Here is a 20,609-nt window from a genome sequence, read left to right as displayed (position 1 = left end):
GACACACTTGTCCCCAGACACTCCCTCATATTTATAAATCCTCATTAAAGAAGAGAGGTGCCGACTCCTGCAGCCAAGCCAGCCCTTGTGTCAGTGTTAGCAGGTGTCTGTGTGAATATTCCAACGCTGCTCTATCGGGATTCATCTCATCCTTACGAGTGAAATCATTCTTATGTGATATGTGGAAAGAAGAAAAAGGATTGTTTTGTTTCCCGGAGATACCAACGATTATAAATCATCTGCAATTAATTCTGCGCAGCAGTGAGTATTTCTGTGTTGTTTCGGTGCTTTTTCACCTGAATGAGCTCTCCATTTTACGAAAAAGGGATGTCCCTTTTATTTGTGCTGAGTTAACTATTTCTTATGTAGTTTAAGCCCTGACTTTGCTCCCTCTCAAGCTTCAGGAAGAAGATGAGACCACAGAGGAGCCTGGCCAGATAAAATATTTCACCAATCTGTGCCTGCATCTCTTATAAATGAGAAGATAGTACGATATTCCCACCATCTCAAAACCAATCCCAAAGTCTCCCCAAAAGGAGGCATTTGGACTGAACTTGGCTTTCCCTCCTTATAGGGCTGGTATGTAAATCTTTACTGTAAACACCGAGCTACATTCCGTGGAGCAACGCAGGGTAAATGGGAAGATCCCTTAATGCCACATTTAGACTTCTTTGAACTGGGGAAAGGGGATGGGGGGAAGGTCCAGATAGATGCTAGAGTTACTAATGGTATTATGGAAGTCTTTAAGGTAAAATTTATAGAAAACTAGGGAGTCTTTAGTGGGATTGTAATTTTTTTATAAGTTTATAACTGTAACAAAATATATTTTTGTTTTAATGATAGAATGATAGGACGATTTGGGTTGCAAAGCACCTTAAAGTTCAGCTGATTCCAAACCCCTGCCATGGGTAGGGACACCTTCCAGTAGACCAGGTTGCTGCAAACCCCGTCCAAAAGCTGAAAAAAAGCCCCAAAATGCATCTATATGCTTATTATGAGGGATTTAACTCTTTAAGTCTCCTCTGACAGCATTACTCCCTTAAAAAGTAAGTTTTAGCTTCAGTTGCTAATCTAGACTTTTCTCATGATATTATTAATACTAAATAATTTATGTTGAAAGGAATTTTAGGGATCTATACCATACTCCCCTTGCTCAGAGAACCTTGAAAGCCCCGTTGTGTTGCCTGGAGCTGTGTCCAAGCCAGGACACCAGAGAGTAAGTGACTTCAACTTTCAGCCCTTCAGTCTGAGGTGGCAACTTGCAAAAACTAACATTTTGGGTTCATCACCGTGAAATTTAAGACCTACATTTTGCCTTTTGCATTAGGAATACGTGGGTTTGGAAATGGTTTTGGAGTTCAAAACAGACAAAAAAAAAAAAAACCCCTCACGATCTTTAAAATGGGAATGAAATTGTGATTAAGTTACACCTTCTTTATTCCAGGGAACCATCTGCCTCGTTCCCACAATGAGAGAGAAGATGCAGACGGTCAACCTCTCAACAGTATCCGAATTTGTTTTCGTGGGTCTCTCCGATGCTCCAGAAATCCGTTTGCTGCTCTTTGTGCTGTTTCTGCTGATTTATTTGGCCACCATGGCAGGCAACATCACGCTCCTCATTGCCATTAGCACTGAATCCCACCTGCACAGCCCCATGTACTTTTTCCTCGGCAGCTTATCCCTGCTGGATCTCTTATGTCCCACCATCACCGTGCCCAAGATGCTGGGGGCCTTGCTGCTGGAGCACAAGAAGATTTCTTTCTCAGGCTGCCTATTCCAGCACTTTTCCCTCATTGCTGTGGTGGGCACAGAGATTTTACTCCTGGCTGTGATGGCCTACGACCGCTACGTGGCTGTGTGCCACCCCCTGAGGTACCCGAGCATCATGAACATGAAGCTGTGCGCTCAGCTGGCCCTGGGCACCTGGGCAACGGGGCTTTTGAACTCCCTGCTGCACACTTCCCTGGTTTTCACGCTCTCTTTTTGTGGTCCTAACAAAATCCAGCAGTATTACTGTGACATTCCTCCCGTGCTGGCCCTCTCCTGCTCGTCCACCCACAGCAGGGAGTTGGTGATCCTGCTGGTGGCCGGGGTGCTGGGGAGCAGCGCCTGCGTGATCACTGTGGTCTCTTACATCTACATCCTCCTGGAAATTCTGGCCAGGAACTCCCCTGGGATGTGGCTCAAGGCTTTCTCCACCTGTGGGTCTCACCTGACCGTAGTCTGCCTTTTCTACGGGGCCACTATCTGCACCTACGTCCGCCCTTCCTTCACTTATTCCCCGCATCGGGACAGGGTCGTGTCCATGCTCTATGGAATGCTCACCCCGCTCCTAAATCCCATCATCTACAGCCTCAGGAACAAGGAGGTGAAATGTGCCCTAAAAAGAGTGATCAGCCAGGTGAGAAGGGCTTTAACCAGACAAGAAAACTTCACACAGTCTCCCCCATCAGCTGGGTAGAAACGACAGTTTGTGACTGATCTTCTCTAACTTTCAGACATCTAAAAATTAGATGTCGGAATCCAAATTCATTTTTTCTGGGCTCAAAACTCCTCCTCCGGGCTGAAAACTCCTTCTTTTGGCTCCCTCTGCAGCTAGAAAGGAGAACTCTGCACTTCCAGAAGTGCATGGCACAGCTTTAGGTCATTTTCACGGGAGGAGGAGAAGCGTCCAGCTGGGAATGTTGTTCTCCACTGAGCACTGAGGTGAGAGTATGCAGGTGTTGGATGCATGTTTTAGGGCAGGAATTCGGGGAATTCGTACTCGGGCACACTTAGATACACTGCACCAAAGCAGTTTATATCCCTTTCAAAATTAAACTCCAAGTACATTAAATTAAGTTTTATGGCTCAGCCCTAAAATCTCTCTTCTCTCTCTCCCTCTCTCTCCTTGTTGGGCATCTGTTGTTTGCTGGAATCTCCAAAGTTCCATCTCTGGAGTTATGTCTGCCACAACATTTTTCCTTTTTCCCATTTTTTTCTCCTTGCTGCATCAAATCCTAATGGAAAAAGAGTTGATGCTGCTTCCTGCAGCTCACTCCTCTCTTCACCACCTCTCTTCTTTCTAGAGAAATAATCAGTCATCCTGTAAAAATGCTGAGATTATTTGTCACTTGATTGACCTGAAAAGTTTCTGATGGGGCAGTTTTAATAAAATCTTTTTTATTTAGCTAACAAGTGGCTCTGAATTTTTAAATACTTTCATTTTGTGATGAGACTTTGTATTAATTGTAGCCTAAAGGTGTCTGAAATGCAAAGTCATCAGTGTGAACAAGATTACAACTGTAAGCAGGACGTTTATGGAATAATTCATCTGCCAAAAAAAAAAAAAAAAAATCCTTGTTCCAGCTCTTCCAGGGCTCTGAATGGCAGCACAGGAGTTGGATTTGTCTTTATGCACAACTTTACTCCTGACTAGAACTCCTGGAACCTGCAATCTGTCCCAGGCTGTTGATGGCCCCCCTTGGAATGCCCCAGGCACTTTCACAAGGTTCTGAGGGTCTTCTGCCAACCACAAGTTGTTGTCCAGGGGCAGCTCCTGGTGCAGCTGGGGAAGGATAATGGTGAAGGCTCAATTATCCTTCAAATTCCTGCCACAATTTCTGCACCAACCAAGTGGGGGACTGGAGAGGTGTTGGCCAAGCCGTGAATTCTCCAACCAAGGTGTGGAGAAGTTGTGACAAAGTTGTGAACTGCTTCGGAAGTTTTTAATTTTCTTTAAAACGGAGGAAAGTTTCCTTCTCCTCAGTGCCTGTGAAGCTGTCCCTGGGCACTTGTTAGAAGGATAAGGGAGGTCCACCAGGAGCTTCCTAAGAAGGTTTTGAGATCATTAGAGGCTTCTTCAGGACGCCCAAAAGGGATTGTTAAGATGAAGGGCCTTGGGTGGCTGCTCCCTGCAGGATTGAACACTCTTCTTTCCAGAGGTGATGGAATCTAAATATAGCTGGGTGGACAGATGCCTAAGGATGGACCTCAGCCTGTGTGCAATTCCAAATCCTGGGTGCCTTTTAAAAGACAGATCTGAATTCTAAGGTACCAAACTAAAGCCTGATTTCCCCTGTGTGTCCAGATGGGAGATTTTGATGCCTCTCCTGGCTTGTGAAGGTGGAAAAGTTGGATAATCAAGACTAATTCTGCAACAGTTTCCTCCCTCTCCACCCACCAGAGCCATGTGTTCCCAGAAAGATCCACTGTAAGGAGCTGTTTGCTGCCAGTGGACCAAACAAGGCTCACAGCAAAAGCTGGTATAGAGTCATTGGGTAACTTAGCAAGGAATATATTCTTCCTTTTTCCCTTCTTTCCCAGAGAAGCTGTGGCTGCCTCATCCCTGGAAGTGTTCCAGGCCAGGCTGGATGGGCCTCGGGACAACCTGGTCAGGTGGGAAGTGTCCATTAGAGGTTCACTCTTTATCATCAGCTGTATCATCCCTTCACAAACTGAGGTGCTAATCCCTAAATATTCCTCAAAACCACGACATCCTCTTTCATTTTCCTCCTGCCCAGTAACCTCTAACACTGGAAGGAGACAGCTGTGATTTTCTAAGGCATCACTGGAAACATTTAGCAGGGAAGGATCGGAATACGCTCACCCAGTTTCTGCTCCTCTTTCCCTGAGTGTCTATTTTTGGCTGCTCTCAGAAATCAATACCCCTGGACTGACTCATCACCACAGAGCTGCTCTCATATTCCTAGAAGTGGAGCTACCCTGTTGGAACGAGGAGGTAGGAGCACAGACAGCACCAAATAATTCGGGGAAAAATACTCTATCCATGAAATTCCCATATGGATGATCCTCTGTGCGTTTACACTTTGCTTTTGCCACTGAAAATCAGATTTCGCCTATTATACTGGCTAATCTTTATGCAACTACTGAGAGACCACTTTCATTGTTTTTATTTCTGAACATAAAGGAAATCCTGAAATTCTTGATGTGCCTTTAAAAAAAAAAAAAAAGAAAAAAAAAAACCAAAAAAAACACCAAGCCAAACCAAAAAAACAAACCAACCAACCACAAAAAAAGACCCCAAAACCACCAAAAAAACACCACCCACAAGGGTTTTTTTTTTTCCTTAAGCAAAGTTCAACTATATTATTTATGTGTGGATTTTATTACTTACAAAGAAATCAGGGCAGATTTCCTCCCCTTTTTTTGTATAGTGCAGCCAGATATGCAAACATGCAACATAAAAGAGGATGTGATGATTAGAGGATGATTTATTTTTCTCTTCTTAAAATAGCATCCACTTGTGAAATTCAGGTTGGGCTACAGTTCTGGCTTTAAAATTCCCAGGACTCTGGGAATCAAAAACCACTTGCATTTGGCATGTCAGTGCTATTTTCTCCTCCCTTTCCTCCCTATTTTCAAATTCTTATATAAAAAATGGATTCATAGAATCAAGCCTCCTTGTGCAGATGCTTTCTCCTCTCTTTGGCCACTCTTTAAATACATGGCTTTAAGATGAAGGAGGGAAGGATTAGATTGGATATTGGGAAGAAATTTATCCCTTTGGGAGTGGTAAAAATCTGGTTGATCATTAATCCTGTTTTAGACAGCTTTGTGTTATCTCACTCAAGGGTAACCACCTAAAATTTTGGAATTTATGCTGCTCATCCAGGCTTCCTTTCTCTGCCCTGCTTAGAATTTATCCTGGCATCAGCAGTAATGTGTATTAACTTTTGCAAAGTTAGGGTTAAAATATATGCTTTTTCTTGGAAGGTTAAAATAATACACAGAATTCCTTTTTTAGCAGACTGAGTCCAATTCAAATTCAAGATTCAGGTAAAAAAGTAGTGTGAGGTGAATTGCTTGGAATATCTAAAGATATTTGGGTTGAATATTTTAAAAGAATGCTGTTGGCTTGCTTTCCATCAATTACTAAAGAATTAATCAGCCTCAGGAAAGTAAACACACAAAATATTTGTGAGAAACCCCAGAATCAGATGCAACATTAAATTTTACTTTTGGAAAACTAAAAGCTTTTGTATTGGGAAAAGAGTTGCTTTGTTTGCCAGCTCTGCCATACCCTCTACAGTGAAAGGAATATAATTTATATATGTATAATCATATTTTTATGGCCTCTTCTGCTGTCACCAAACATCTTTCAGGCCTTTTCTCGACAATTTCACCACTTTCATATATTTTTCTATTTTCTCTTTTTGCCTCTAGACCACAAGCCCTTGTTCCTCTTCTCACAACAGAATCAGCTTTTTATTTCTGCTTAACTGTGTAACCAAATGCTTGTTGCTGGTTATGGGAATGTGCAGCCTGAAGAAGGGAAAGCTCCAGGGAAACATTAGTGATGGAATTCCAGTGATGAAAAGGGCTCAGGGAGAGCTGCAGAGAGACTCTGGACAAGGGCCTGGAGTGACAGGACAAGTGGGAATGGCTTCAAGCTGACAGAAGGTGGGTTTAGACGGAATATTGGGGGAAGGAATCCTCCCTGTGAGGGTGGTGTGGCACTGGACTGGATTTCCACGGGGAGCTGTGGCTGCTCCATCCCTGAAAGCGTCCAAGGCCAGGCTGGATGGGGCTTGGAGCAATTTGGGGTAGGGGAAAGTGTCTCTTTTTCCAACCATGGAACGTGACGGTTTTTAAGGTCACTTCCAACTCAAACCAGTCTGTGAATCTGTGATAATCAGGACTTTTATAAACACTGGAAATGGTGATTTCTCAGAGGAAACAAATACTGTGTGTACGCCTCTTCCCTATAAACTTTAAAATGCAATCTTACTCTTCAGTTGCAACATCTTCTGTTTGGCACAGACTCCACGGGGGTTATCTCAGCGTGCGCTGCTCCTCACACAGCCCCGGGCACCGGCCTCCCTCATCATCCCCCACTGAGGGCCCTGTAAGGGAGCAACTCCCCCGCGGCCATGACACCCCGTGACGTCATCTCCACGCGACACCGATGCCCGATACCCGCGGCGCTGCGGGATGGCGGAATCCACCCTGCATGTCCCCGAGTGTCCGTGAGGAGACAGCAGTGGTGGAGCCGCCCCGGCCGAACGGCGGAGAAGCCGCCGGTAAGCACGGCTCCACCTTCGCGCCGCGCGGACTACAACTCCCGGCGTGCCCCGGGGCAGCGGCGCACGGACCGCGCTGATTGGCCCGCGCTGATTGGCCCGCGCTGATTGGCCCGCGCTGATTGGCGCGCGCTGATTGGCCCGCGCTGATTGGCCCGCGCTGATTGGCCCGCGCTGATTGGCCCGCGCTGATTGGCCCGCGGGGCGCAGCGCAGTGTGGGCGCCTCCAGGCGGCGGCTCGGCCGGGCCGGGACCCCCCGGGACAAACATGGACAACCCGGGATAAACCGGGACAAACCGGGACAAACTGGGACAAACCGGGATAAACAGGGACAGCCCGGCTGCCCTCCGATCCCGTGCCACGGGCATCGCCCCCGCTACCTGGAGGGATCCGTGCTGAGTCTGGTGGCTGGGAACAGGGCCAGGTGCTGCAGTGGTTCCCTTCCCTTTCCCCTTCCCTCTCTTTTCTCCTCATCCCTTCTGCCTTCCTTTCCCTTTCCTTTTCTTCCCAGTTCTGATGTCCCCTGCCTGGAAAAGGCAAATTACTCCAGGTGTCTTTCTCCCTCCATCCCTGTTCCATCTCTCTGCCTGTCTCCTGACACCCTAGGTCCGGGATTTTCCCTATATGGCTATTCCTCTTGGTCGCTTCCCTCCCCTCCCCTCACCCCTTCCCTTCACAGTGAGCGGGAGGAGCTCTGGGACACAGCAGGGAGATTGTTCCCTTTCCAGGCAGCCGCTGGCAGGCGGATGAGGTGGAAGTGTCCCTTGGAAGGGTGTGGGAGTTGTGACCAGCCTCTCAATGCCCTCGTCGCTGACTGTAATCTCAGTGCTGGAACACGATGACAATGTCAACAAGGTTGATGGAATCTTCATGGAGAGAGCTGTAAAGGACAGCATCCCTCACGGAGCAACTGAACTGAAATTACAGTTAATTTACCTTTCGTTTATTCCCTGATTTGTCGTATAACACGAGTTTTTGCAGGTGAATTAAAGATGCTTTTTAAATGAATCATCACGTTTCTTACTGTGGTTCTTGTAGATACCAGGAAAAGCACGTTGTCTGAAAATGGAATGTTACCTCATTCCCCAGGAGGAGGATGAATAAAAGTCATGGGATGGTTGGGAAGAGATCCCACCCACTTCCCAATTCTTTGCCCTCGAGGTTTGGTTGCTTATAGAGGTGCTGTTGCTCAACCCTGGTCCTTACACCTGACAGGAAAGCAGGAACTGCCCGAAACAGAGATCAGTCTCGTTTTGGCAGATGGGGAAAGGGGTAGAACTGTCTTCTCCCAATTACTTCTGGAAAAAGCCACTTCTGAAGGACCTGGAACAAGAAGAGAAAGTTTCCAGCTGATGTAAAGTAAGGTGGTGTCACTTTCTCTTCCTATTCCTCAGCCTCTCTATGCACTGGTGCTTTTCATGCTGGATGTGACTGTAAAAACACAGATTCTCAGTCCCCTTCCTCCTTTCCCAGTCTGCAATTCCCTGCTGTGTTCCCATCCTCATCACTGTAGGCCTGTGAAGTGGCTGAGTGACAATTTAGGTTGAAATAAGTTTAGGGAGTGCTCCTTTCTCTGGACTGAGCTGCTTTCTGGCCTCTGGAATACAGCAGGAAGGGATTGAACCCTTCCCACCTGAGGAATTCTGTGGTGACAAATTTTTTCACCATAGCATGGCTGGTGATTCGAAGGAGAAGGAGAAGTTCTCCAGCAGAAAACTCTGGAAGTGGATGTTTTCTCCTGTCCAAGGCTGAACAACCTCCCTGTTCATCTTGAAATGCTCATATCTGTGTGGAGGGAAGCAAGGCCTGGTGATTTCAAAGCAGATCAGAGTAAACACAGGCAGGGAATGAAGTTGGATTTGTCTTTTCCTGGCAGAGTCCACTGCTAGTTAAACTGAGGCAGGGATACAGGCACTCAGGAGTTCAAATAAAATCCTGGTAGCTTTTTCTGTGTGGTCATGCTGAGCCTGCTGGTGGATTAAGTAACAATGCTGCAATTCTGGCTTATTTTTCCTACTTAGTCAGAGACTGTTTTCCTTAGTGACCTCAGAGATACCCTCGTGGTTTTGCATCCCTCTGCTCCCTCCCAGGCTGTTGTTTCAGCTGGTGTCAGCCCATTGCTCAACCTGCACCTCCTGACTGAAGAAACGCTTTGTCAGAGAACTCTTCCCCTCTGGGCCTGACTGAACATCCTCGCTGCTCCTCAGGGTCTTTGGCATCTTGGTGAAACTCTCCGTGATCACCTCTGTGCCCTGGAGTCGCTGAGCTCCCCTGTGTGTCTCCTAACTCTGCAGCTTTCACACCCATCCAGTGGCCAGCCCAGCCCTAGAAACTGGTCAAAATGCTGTTTTCTGCTAAGTTCACGGCCTGCAGACACTCTAAGGGGTTAGCAGGGTGGCTGGAGACAGGGAAAGAGACAAATGAGGCATGGAGGTGTTTGTCTGAGGAACGCAGCCTTTCTGGCTGTGAAAGTTTTTCATCTTCTTCCCTCCGAGCCTGCTGTGGGTTTTGTCCCTTCTCAGAGGCTTTTAGAAGGAACCAAGAGCACCAAACACCAGGCAAGGAAAGGGCCTGGCCTTTGCTAAGTATGTGTGGAGCAGAAATATCTTTTTTTTTTTTTTTTTTTTTCTTTTGTACTTGTCAGACTGGAAAGTTCCTGATTTGAGTTTCAGTCTTGGTCATCGCTGCCTATTTAGACAGGTTTGTAGCCATGCATGACTGAGCGAGCTACTCATAGAGCAGCTGGGTGGAAGATTCCTCAGGCCAGGCAGAGCATTCCTCTGGCTGCTGTCTGAGAGTCTAAGGGCTTTGTCTCCACAGCTTTTAGTGGGAGCATCTTCCCAGGACACTGACCACGAGTCCAGAAGGCCAAGGTGGTCTGCCTGGGGTTAAGGGTCCTGCCCAGTCCAGCAGAGCATCTGAAACAGCCACGTGTGATTGCTGAGGGGTTCCTGTGGCTGCCCTTCCCTGTTATCTCCCTGTGCCACGGAGTAGGTGGCCTCTCTGTCACTGCTTTATTGCCTGCTGGGATGCTGATATCTGTGGGCATGGCCCAACATCTGCTGAGCTGAGCACAACGACTTCAACGCAGTTCTGAAGTCCAACCCCGTTTAAAGTGTCACAGCCATTCCTTGACCCAACAGAGGTGACTGTCCCTGTTTTATTCCTCTCTCTGAGCCATTTCCTTGCTTTCCCCCCACAGTTTGTTCAGTGTGCAGGGAAAGCAGCACTGGATCATTTCCCCACCCTGAGGAAGGAGCTGTGTCCAGCTCATCCAGAGGTGACTTTGCAGGACAGCACACAGAGCTTTAGGCCCAACTTGAGCCCCTTGAGCTGCTTTTCAGTATTTTTACTTCGATGCCAAGGGCTTGAATGTGGCTTAGGAGGAAGTTACACCCAGCAGAAAAGGTGGATGTGGCTGTGGAACCTGTGGAGTTGTGGCTGCACCTCTGCACGAACCACAGGAGTGTTTTTAGTGTCCCCTCAGTGCACAGCACAGCAGGAAACAGCTGAAACGCAGGGAAAACTCTCCCTGTGCCTCACCTCTGCTAAGAACACCCCTCTACATCGATTTAACCCCTCTACTTTTTCTGAATAAGCCATGGAATGAGTTCCTGGAGAGACCTGCTCAGCAGTTTGGGGGTGCCCCCCCGCCCATCCTGCCCAACAGAGATCAAGCCACGGGCACTGCTTGTTCTCGTGGTGTTTTATCAGGCTGCTGCATGTCCTTCAACTGCCAGCTCCTTGTAAAAGCTTGTTTCTTCTCCTCATGCTTGAAAGCATTTGCTGCTCGTCCCTTTTTGGGCGGCTGAGTATAAAAGCAGCCTCCTCTGAGAGATTTAGTGTCTGCTCAAACTCAATTCTGCATTAAATCCAAGGAACACCTTTGTGCATCCTCACAAAATTACCTGATGGCCTCAATGGGGAAAAACCTGTTTGTCTCTGATTCCCAAATAAAATATCTTTAAAAAAAGAAAAAGTCACCCCTGTATTTAGAATCTGTTGTGGTTTTGGTCAGAATCAAAGCTGCCTGGTGATCCACAAGGGCTTGAGCACTCACCAGTATTTTCCAGGGGAATTCATGCTCAGAATGAGGTGATTTTTGTGGTGTATTGAGAAATTTCCCTGTACTTGTTGACTTTAGATGGGTGGTCTATTTGCAATTTTTGTACAGTATTTGAAGAAAAAGTTCAATACAACAGAAAGGGGACAGGAATGATCCCCACCCCCTTGTTTTTTAACATTCTGAATCTGAGAGAGGGGGAAAAAAGGTGGATGGCACCACGGGAGGATCATGACAGTAGAACAAATGTTGTGGATTGTGGCCTGTAGTGGAATGTCAACACCAAACTTATTGTGGCTTGTGCAGCTTGGCAAATCCGTGTTGTGAAAGCTCCTATATGTGCACCTCGGGCACAGGCTGCCTTTGGAGTCAGGGCTGGAGCTTTTCCCTCACAGACAGTGGAATCAGTCTGGAAATCCGTTTAAAAAGGGAGGACACATCCAAGTAAATTTGCCAGATCCTGCTTCTGGCTATGCTGACAGAATTACTGTATTATTAACATTGTTCTTCCTCACTCTCTTGACTCTGAGTGCATTTTTACAAGATTTGTAAAAGATATAAAAGTAAAGGCTATTCTGGGCAAATTAGAGAATTGCAAATCTCCTACAGCATTCTGTTTAGACTGTGTGTAAAAATACTCCATGGAGAAAAAAATCCTGTATCACAACTTAGAAGAAGTTTGTCTGTCTAAAGAGGGTTTTATACTCCTTGTCTACAAAATCTTGTGGTACAAAGCTACTGATTACTCTGTGTTTGGGACTTTTTTTCCTGTACAAAAACAGCTTCGTGTTCGGTCTCCAAAGCAAATTTCCCAGCAGAACTTCAAACATCCTTTGTCTGTCTCCCTTTGGAGAGTGTTTCCAGGAACCAGCAGCTCTGTGTACCCCAGTCATTTGCATTCTGTGCTGTAAGCGAGAACTTGTTGCCTAAATCCTGGGTTTCCCACTTGCAAAAATTTGGGCACCTCAGAGAAACAAACTGGACAGTTTGCACCGAGTGTTTTGCCCAAGGAGTGACAAGGAGTTTTCAGTTAAACTCCCAGAGCAAGTGGAGCCCAGATGTTTTCAGTAAACAGCTTTCAAAACCCACAGTTGAGAGCAGTGTCAAATTTCCAGACACATGATCAACCTTGGAGCCAAGTTTAGAGTTGCTTTTGTGTTTACATAAAGCCTGGAAGCTGAATGATACTGAAGTTTGTGGATGGAGTGGAGGTTCTCCATAACAAATATTTGACTGGATGCAATTTCTCTTATTTACAGGACTTTGAGCTTTAGGGGGGAAAAATGTTACTGTATTTTTGTTGATTTTACATTTGAGGCGTATTCAGCACTTTCTTGCTCACTGGAATTGGAACAGTTGTTGATTTTTAACTGGGATCTGTTATTATTCTGGCCATTAAACTAGCATGGCAAAATCAAGTGTTTTAAAGCTAGAAGTGAACCATTTTTACAGGTGAGAAATGAAATTTGTGCATTCCTGGGCGTGCTGGCTCTCTGCTCACACCAAGGCAGCCCTCTCACTGAGGGTCTAACTGGATGCCTAAGCCACATGCCAAGGGACTGTATCAGCAAAAATCTGTCTCAGAATTCACTCTGGGCAAATACTGTCCGGTATTTGTTTAGGAGTCCTGTTTTATGCTCCTTTGGAAAGGTCATGTACGAGAAGGGCACGGGTAGAGTCAGGATAAACGATATTAAAGTGGGGGTAGGAGTTGTGGAAACTTTCCTTTTGGGTATATCTTGATCTCTGACCTAGTAATCCTCTGTATCATATTCAGACACTCACCAAAGAAGCTCTGATTAGTTTTGCATGTTTAAAACTCAGCTTTACTATCCCTAAATTGTCGGATTTTGGGGTCTGCGCCCTGTGTCCAGTAGCTAAGCTGTAAACAACAAGAGAGCTTGTTCCATTGTTCCTAACGGGATATCATCCAAGGGAAAACAGGGGCTGTCTTCAACAATTTGGAGCTTGTGTGGGCAGACAATACACTGTTTTTGCCTGTGGGCAGCATGAACATGCCTCTACTGCAGCCCAAGAAAGCAGCTGAGAGGGACATGGATTCAAAATCCGCACACGCTGCTGCCAAGAGGATGGGACAGGCCCTGGGCAGCTGGGAATATTGGGGGACAAAAAGGGATTAAAACAAGGGAAGATTTTCTTCCTAAACAGTAAAGAATTTTTTCCTAAAGAACTTGACAGGCATTCTTGGAAAGAAGCCTGCTAAAAGCATCACCTTACTCAGACTGGGCTTTCCATCTACAGACTTTCATATTTAGGAGGGAATTCTTCCCTGGGAGGGTGCTGAAACTCTGGCACAGGGTGCCCAGAGAAGCTGTGGCTGCCCCTGGATCCTGGAAGTGTCCAAGGCCAGGTTGGATGGGGTTTGGAGCAACCTGGGATAGTGGAAGGTGTCCCTGCCCATGGCAAGGATGGAACAGGATGATGTTTAAGGTCCCTTCCAACCCAAATCATTCAGGGATTTTATTTTAAATGCATTTACATGAAGAGCAGCACAAGATAAAAGGAAGCCTGACTTGAGCCATGAGAAAACAATATGAAGTAAAGTCAAAATTCAAACAGTAATTTGAGACAGGAAAAACTTGGGAATGGCTGAACCTAATCCCATGTGAGAGCAGTGTTGTATTCTTCATCTTGGTCACCAAGGCATGACCCCCACGGCTGTGCAACCCCGTGTTTCCTCTCCTGCCCACATAAATCTGCTGTCATCAAAAACAATGTGCATTGTGCAACACCAGAAAGCAGAATTTAGGACTTCCCTAATTCTACTGACGTGTGATCACGGGATGGCACAGACTGTCCGAGCCGCGGAGGAAATATTCCCGTAACAAACTTTGTAGTTGTGGAGGTTTGTTTGATGTTCCTGTTATGAAGACAGTCCCCTGTGAACACAGTAATAAAGGACAAAAAAAAAAAATTTAAAGAGTCTGCCCAGCAGCTACTTTTTTTTTTTTTTTTTTTTTTCTTTTTACATAAGCATTTCCGTGGGAGGAGAACAGGAGATGTGAAACGTACCTGGCAGCCTGCTGAAGCATAGGTATGACCCACGTTATCTTAGAGATCTTAATGACTTGTGATGGTTAACCGACGGGAGCAGCAGAGAAGCCTGGAACAAAGGGAGGCCGAGGCTCCCCGCTCCCTCCAGGGCGTTTGGAGTGTCCGGAGGAGCCCCTGGCGCTTCACCCACACACAGCGCAGTGGGGCGTGGGGCATCCCGCACTGGGGAAGGGTCAAAGGCCGGATAAAAATGTGCGTGGAAAGACCTGGGGAGAGGAAAACAACAATTCAATCCGAGTTCATGGTCTGAGTACAGGCAAGAAAAAGGACTTAATTGGAGTTTGCAGGCTCAGTACGTCGAGGAAAAATTATTTAGTCTGAGTTGACAGGGTCAGTAAATCGTATTTCTGATGGGTTTCAGCAGGAACGTCGGCTTGGGAAAAACCAGGGCTGAATGTTGGCTTGGGAAAACCAGGGTTGAATGTTGGCTTGGGAAAAACCAGGGCTGAATGTTGGCTTGGGAAAAACCAGGGCTGAATGTTGGCTTGGGAAAACCAGGGTTGAATGTTGGCTTGGGAAAAATCAGGGCTGAATGCTGGCTTGGGAAAAACCAGGGTTGAATGCTGGCTTGGGAAAAACCAGGGTTGGGGCGGCCACTGCTATGGGATGATCTCAGTTTCAGCTGTTTCTATTCCCTTGTATTCTGATCAAGAAAGCAGAAACTAAAGGACTCCCGTGTTTATAGCAAATTAATGACTGAAGAACCCGGTATTTATTGAAAATGACTGGACGCACACACCGAGTGACTGGAATAGCACTAAAAGTAGCTGAAATAGTCATCTCATTACCAACAGGTTCAGCTTTCGACATCTGGCCATCAATTTCTGGATTTAACTTGGATTTTAGGAACTTTTTCCTCTCACGAGGAGGGCGGTCAGGCTTTGGCACCAACCGCCCGGGGCAGCGGCGGAGGCCTGGGCCCCGGAGGGATGCAGGATGCGGGACACGGGCTGGCGGCCGGCTCAGCGGCGTGGCCGAGGGGAAATGGCCGGATTTGGTGACTTTGGGGGGATTTCCCAACAATCACAATAAGGACCCATTCCGTGAGGGACGGCGCGCGCGCGGCGGGAAAAGGGCGCGCGCGGCCCCGCCCTTTTTGTGGGCGTGGCCTGGGGGGTGGGTGCTGAGTCACGCCGACGGGCGCCGGGAGGCTCCGCCCCTTGGGGGCGTGGCCTCGCGCTCGGTTATATAAATAGTGCGTCTCGGGATAGGCGGGCGTCACAGCGCGTCGGCGGCGGAGCGAAGCGGGTTCCTGCGTCAACAGTGCTTGGACGGAACCGGCTGCGCTCGGGCCCGCCGCGCCTTCCCCTCCCCTCAGTACCACTGCATACACAGTCACCGCAGCACCTACCGGAGCACCCTAGCCATGGCAGCGCCCCCCTCTCAGGTGCGCCAGAACTACCACCAGGACTGCGAGGCCGCCGTCAACCGCCAGATCAACCTGGAGCTCTACGCGTCCTACGTATACCTCAGCATGGTGAGGCCCGCGGGGACAGCGGGCGCGGCGGGCTGAGGGCAGGGCTCCATGGGGGATGAAGGGGCTGCACGAAGGCCTTGCCCGGCGGGGGGTTCCCGGGTGCCGGGCGGTGCCTGCGGGCCCAGCTCCTCCTCCTCCTCCTTTTTCCCCACCTCCTCTCTGCCCCGGGGCCCGTGTGTGTCGTCCCCTGGGTGTAGGTGAGGCCCTTTATCTCGCCTGCTGGCGCGGCCGTTGCCCTTGGCGGCCCCGTTATCAGCGCCTCGCCGGCGGCTCTGCCCTTGGGCCGGGCTGAGCGGCGGGAGGCGCCTGGCGAGGCTCCTGGCACCTTTCCCGCGGGCGTGCTCGCCTCCCGGGCTCGGGTTTTCCTCCAGGAATCGGTAGGAGTCCGTGCTTTCCTTGGGCCCTGTGTTTACATGCCTCCTTTGGCCCGAGGCGCCCGTTTTAGCCGTTCCCTGACCTCTGTGCCGCAATCCTGGTGCTTTGGGCGTGCTGGGACACTGAGACTTCCTAGTGACGCTGGGCTGTGCCTTGGCACTTTTTTGTAGCTTTTTTTCCTGTGTTAGTTTGTTTCTGGGCCCTGCTTTGAGCTTCTGTTGGTGGGTGATGGTGGTACACAAGCACCAGTGCCTTGCCTTGAACTTCAGCTGGCTTAACAGCAGAGACCTCTGTAGTGGGTTGGTAAATAATTGGCAGTTGACTCAGAACTTTCCATTGAATCCTGGTTATGGCTCTGACGAAGGAATAAACAAGCTGTGTGGTGCCTTCTAACTGCTGTTACAGGGGTTTTTTGGCTTTCAGAAAAAATTTCTGTTGAATTCGTATTGTAATTCAATTTATCTCTAGTATTTTAAATGTGACTTTTTTTTCCCGCTGCCCCCAAAAAAGTAGAAAGTGTATTCCCTAGTCTAATCCCTGGAAAGCCCCGGGAGGCAAGAGAGCTTTATTGCAAAAGTACCTGAAAGTTCTTGGCTCGCCTTACCTGGTGTTGCAAGTCATGACCCTGACTTGCAATGGGCTCATTGTAAACAAGCTCAGGCCAACAAAGGGAAGATTTCCCCTTGAAAAGGGCTTTTTAAGGCTGCAGTTTAATGGTGGTTGGAACAGATATCTGCAGGATTTCAGGTGGTTGTTTGGGGTTTTTTTTGATTGGTTTGGTTTTTTTGGGTTTTTTTTTTATTCTCAGAACTGAGCCAAGGACACCAACACCATTTATTTGTGCCCTTGGTAGGGGATACAGGTTAAAATTTAATCCTAGCTGGGAAAATCAAGTGATACTAAGGGGAGAAGTTGTTCTGCACTGCCTTGCTGGCCTGGGCTGGGACTGCAGCCATCCTGAAGCGGAGTTTTAGAGCCTGTGAACGCTTTATTTTTTTTCAGTCCTACTATTTTGACCGGGATGATGTGGCCCTGAAAAACTTTGCCAAGTACTTCCTGCACCAGTCCCACGAGGAGCGGGAGCATGCTGAGAAGCTGATGAAGCTGCAGAACCAGAGGGGCGGGCGCATCTTCCTGCAGGACATCAAGGTGAGCTGCAAGGGGATGAGTTTTCCTCTGGGTCCTCCCCAGAAGGAGCAGCAGCTGACACTGGAGAGGCACAGTAATTTGAGATGTGGAGCAGTTTGATTATTTGTGCTGATTGACTAATAGAGTACTTCTTGTGTGCGGAGAAGGTATTGAGCCCCAGGTTGTTTGCTGTGGGGTGAGGGTAGAACCAGAAGGCAGATGGTTTATCACCATCACGAAATTTGACACATATCAGATGTGCTTTGTGCGCTGTTTTGAGAAGTGGGACTTTGAGGGTTTGCTCAGTTCTGTTCTGAGGGTGCACTTCAAGTTTTTGACTCTGCATAAATGCCTAAACTTGGTCTAAACAGGTTTTGAGAGTGCTCTAAAGACTCTCCACCTGCTGGTTCTGTGGGTTCTTACAGAAAACATGTCCTGTGCTTTCCCCTTGCAGAAGCCAGACCGTGATGACTGGGAGAATGGCCTGACTGCCATGGAGTGCGCCCTGCACCTGGAGAAAAACGTGAACCAATCACTGCTAGAACTGCACAAATTGGCAACTGAAAAGAACGACCCACATGTAAGTGCATGCTGAGCATCAGTGTGGCTGCCCAAGGACCTGCCTCTTAATTGTGTGGCTTTAGGGCAGAGCTGTGTCTCCGTGGTCTTGTTAAAGGTGAAAAAAGGTGTGAACCAGGGGTGCAGCCCTTCTAGAGCCCTTTGGTGGGGTTATTGCTGCCCTTCTAGGAGCATTTTTCAAGTGGCAGGGACCTGCTTTATTCCCTCTGAAGTGTCTGTGAAGAGTCTCTATGGAGACCATTTCTGAGGGGGTTGAGTTCCATCTTTTTAAGGCTTTTTGTCACGAGGCTTTTTTGCCACAAAATTCTGGAATATTGAGAGCTCTGATGTTTCAAAACAGTGTCTGACAACACAGGATTCTTCTCAGATGGAAGTTTTTGGCAAGGCTAGATTGAGGTTGCTTAGTATCAGGAAGAGACATCAAGCACTCTTGGGAGTGTTCTGCCTAAGTTAGAGGGACTTTTTAAAACAAAACCAGAGGTGTAAATCCTCACTGGTATGAGTTTGCTGTGCAGTGGGAGTGTCTCGATCTGTTCAGGAGCTTGGCTAATGCTTCCTGCTGTGAGGAAGAGGAGAGGCTTCCTGAGCTGCCTGGCCTTTGGGGTTCTGGAGCAAGTGAGCTTACATAAGGCTGGCTCACTTTGATCTGATTCTGCAACAAAACTGGAGGCTGCTTCCTCTCAGCTTGAAAACTCTGCACCCTCTCCTTTCCTTAGAGAGCCTCTGTGGGATTTCAGGCCTGCATTTAAACCTCTGGTCTCCCTTTCAGTTGTGTGACTTCATTGAGACCCATTACCTGGATGAGCAGGTGAAAGCCATCAAGGAGCTGGGTGACCACGTGACCAACCTGCGGAAGATGGGGGCCCCCAAATACGGCATGGCAGAGTATCTCTTCGACAAGCACACCCTTGGGGACTGTGACAGCTGAAGCCTTGCCACGAGCCACGCTGTGCGTTTCAGTGGGACTCCTACTTACTGTCCAGCCATGCATGCAGCTTCAGCTACCTAGATAAACAGTTCCGTACTCTGTACCAAATATCCTCCCCTCTCTTTGTGTTTTATGTACTGCCCTCCAGCCAATAAAGTGACTTGGTTCCAGCTGGCTTTTCCTGTTTAGTTTGGAGGGAGAGCAGGCAGCTGTAGTGAAGGCAGTGGGAGGTCAATTTGTTGTGTGACATGGGGAATTTGCAGCTACTGCTGAAGGCAGAAGTAGGAAAACCTCTGGTTTCTTTAAATTCCTTGCAGGGAACTAAAATGAGGAAACAAAACCAAGGTCCTGGGCTTAAGCGTCACTTTTATTTTCTGAGGGTGGGCAGTAAAAGTCATCTGAGTGGTGTCTGCTGCCATCCAGCTTTCTCTGAGCACTGTCACATCTGTGGTGGGGAATGTGGAACTTCAGAAGGAAGCAATGTGCTGGGCAGATGCTGCAGCTGCCTGTGCTGGCAGGCTCTTACCCTGGCCTTATCCCAGTAGTGGAAAATACCAGCCAGACAGGACTGGAAGAGGCACTGTAGGTCTGCATCACAAATGATGGGAGACTTTATTCAGTCCTTTACTTTTCCCTGGAGTATCTTGTTAGGAGTGCAAGTCCTGCCTGAGGAAGGACTCAAGCTCTCATTCTTGCTGTGAGGAGGAGGGAAGTATCCACATTACCAGAGCTCCTGTTCTGAGCTACACCTGGCTGGTCAGGCTGGAACCTGCAATATTTAACACTTAAAGTCTTGTACTTTTGCTACAGATTGGGTTTTTTGGTGCTTTTGTTCTTGTTGCAGCAAGAGCTGTGCCTGCTGCTGTAGCTGAGGCCAGGAGCAGTGTGTCCTTAGTGCTGGTTTCAGCCCAGGCTGAGGCCCAGCTGCATGTCCAGCACCTCTGGGTGAGTGCCAGGATAAGACAGCTATCCCATGGATTCCTCTCTAGCTGTACTGGTCCATCTGCTCCTCCCCTGGGCTTTCACTGGCCTCCAGGATTACCTCCATCAGCCCCACGTAGTCACCCTCGGCTAGGGAGATTCCAGAGTCGTTGGGGGACGGACTCTCTGCTCTCCTGGGCTCTTTGGGAGCTGGGGGGTTAGTGTTTCCATTCCCAGAGTCTCTCACGTTCCTGGAAACCTCTGGGTGCTGGTCTGGAGCACTGGCTGCATCTTCCAAACTGAGGCTGCGAGCCTCAGGGCCCAGGTTGCCCTTATGGGACCTTTCCAGCGCTGGAGAGGTGACAGGAGTGAAGGAGAAGCAGAGGGAGGTGCTGCCTCCAGGGGTTTTGTTGCTGGGGGTGTGAAAGGCACTGGAATGCTCCGAATTGGGAGTGGCCGAGGCTGTGCTCTCCAGGTTTAGCCAGGGTGGGTGCGAGGCTTTGGAGCTCTTCAGGCTTTTGAAGCTGCCTTGCTTCTCATGCTCAGGGGGCTCTGGCAGGAAGGGGAATTTGGGGCTGTTGGATGCCGTGGACTGCGCCTCTGGGCTTCCCGTGACGGCAGCTTCCCTGGAGCTGCTCTTTCCTTCTTCCACTGTCACAGCCACGGCGTCGGGGCCTTTGCTGCGCTCTGTTGGCCAGACAAAGGTTTCCTTTGCAGCAGAGCCCAGGGAGCTCTGGCTCTTGTCCACGTCGCTGGCCCTGGAAGGGGAGGCGTTGACAATGACGTCCCGAAGGGAAGTGGAGCACGCGGCGATGCTGGAGAGCGCCGGGGGCTTCTTGCGCCCTTGGCGCCGGGAAGGGAAGATCATGGGGATGGAGCTGATGGGCGTCTGCGGAGCGCTGTAGAACCCAGGCCTCTCGTAAAAGGGGGTGGACATGAAAGCATCAAACTCCCTTAGTTTGCCTTCTTCGCTGTCCCACTGCTCCTGGGAGTCTCCCCTTGGCTGATTGATGCCACAGGGGCTTCCGGCCTTCCCCATG

At 48.5% G+C, this 20,609-nt stretch overlaps 2 protein-coding genes and 3 long non-coding RNA genes across 5 annotated transcripts; 4 read left to right on the top strand and 1 right to left on the bottom strand.

Annotated features, from left to right (window-relative positions):
* The first annotated feature begins 1,234 nt into the window (after window positions 1-1,234).
* LOC136363131 (olfactory receptor 5AR1-like) lies at window positions 1,235-2,547 on the top strand. The gene has a single exon (XM_066322218.1). The coding sequence runs from the start codon at window positions 1,469-1,471 to the stop codon at window positions 2,459-2,461; it is 993 nt and encodes a 330-aa protein (XP_066178315.1). The 5' UTR covers window positions 1,235-1,468; the 3' UTR covers window positions 2,462-2,547.
* Window positions 2,548-6,910: 4,363 nt separating this feature from the next.
* LOC136362064 (uncharacterized) lies at window positions 6,911-11,002 on the top strand. The gene is made up of 2 exons (XR_010743730.1): window positions 6,911-7,022; window positions 10,226-11,002. It is a non-coding gene; the product is annotated as an uncharacterized lncRNA (long non-coding RNA).
* On the top strand, window positions 7,209-8,031 carry LOC136362062 (uncharacterized). The gene is made up of 2 exons (XR_010743728.1): window positions 7,209-7,458; window positions 7,707-8,031. It is a non-coding gene; the product is annotated as an uncharacterized lncRNA (long non-coding RNA).
* A 2,536-nt stretch (window positions 11,003-13,538) lies between the features above and the next one.
* LOC136362063 (uncharacterized) lies at window positions 13,539-15,365 on the bottom strand. The gene is made up of 2 exons (XR_010743729.1): window positions 14,120-15,365; window positions 13,539-13,986 (listed from the first exon to the last, which is right to left on the bottom strand). It is a non-coding gene; the product is annotated as an uncharacterized lncRNA (long non-coding RNA).
* An 11-nt stretch (window positions 15,366-15,376) lies between these two features.
* FTH1 (ferritin heavy chain 1) lies at window positions 15,377-18,818 on the top strand. Its single transcript, XM_066320327.1, has 4 exons — window positions 15,377-15,638; window positions 17,016-17,162; window positions 17,596-17,721; window positions 18,490-18,818. Exons 1-4 carry the CDS (start codon window positions 15,528-15,530, stop codon window positions 18,646-18,648), a joined length of 543 nt encoding a protein of 180 aa, XP_066176424.1. The 5' UTR covers window positions 15,377-15,527; the 3' UTR covers window positions 18,649-18,818.
* The last annotated feature ends 1,791 nt before the right edge of the window (window positions 18,819-20,609 follow it).

This window comes from Sylvia atricapilla, chromosome 6 (genome assembly GCF_009819655.1).
Source record: "Sylvia atricapilla isolate bSylAtr1 chromosome 6, bSylAtr1.pri, whole genome shotgun sequence".
NCBI lineage: Eukaryota > Metazoa > Chordata > Aves > Passeriformes > Sylviidae > Sylvia > Sylvia atricapilla.
Note: the sequence above shows the minus strand (reverse complement) of the source record. Positions and strands in the feature narration are given on the sequence as shown.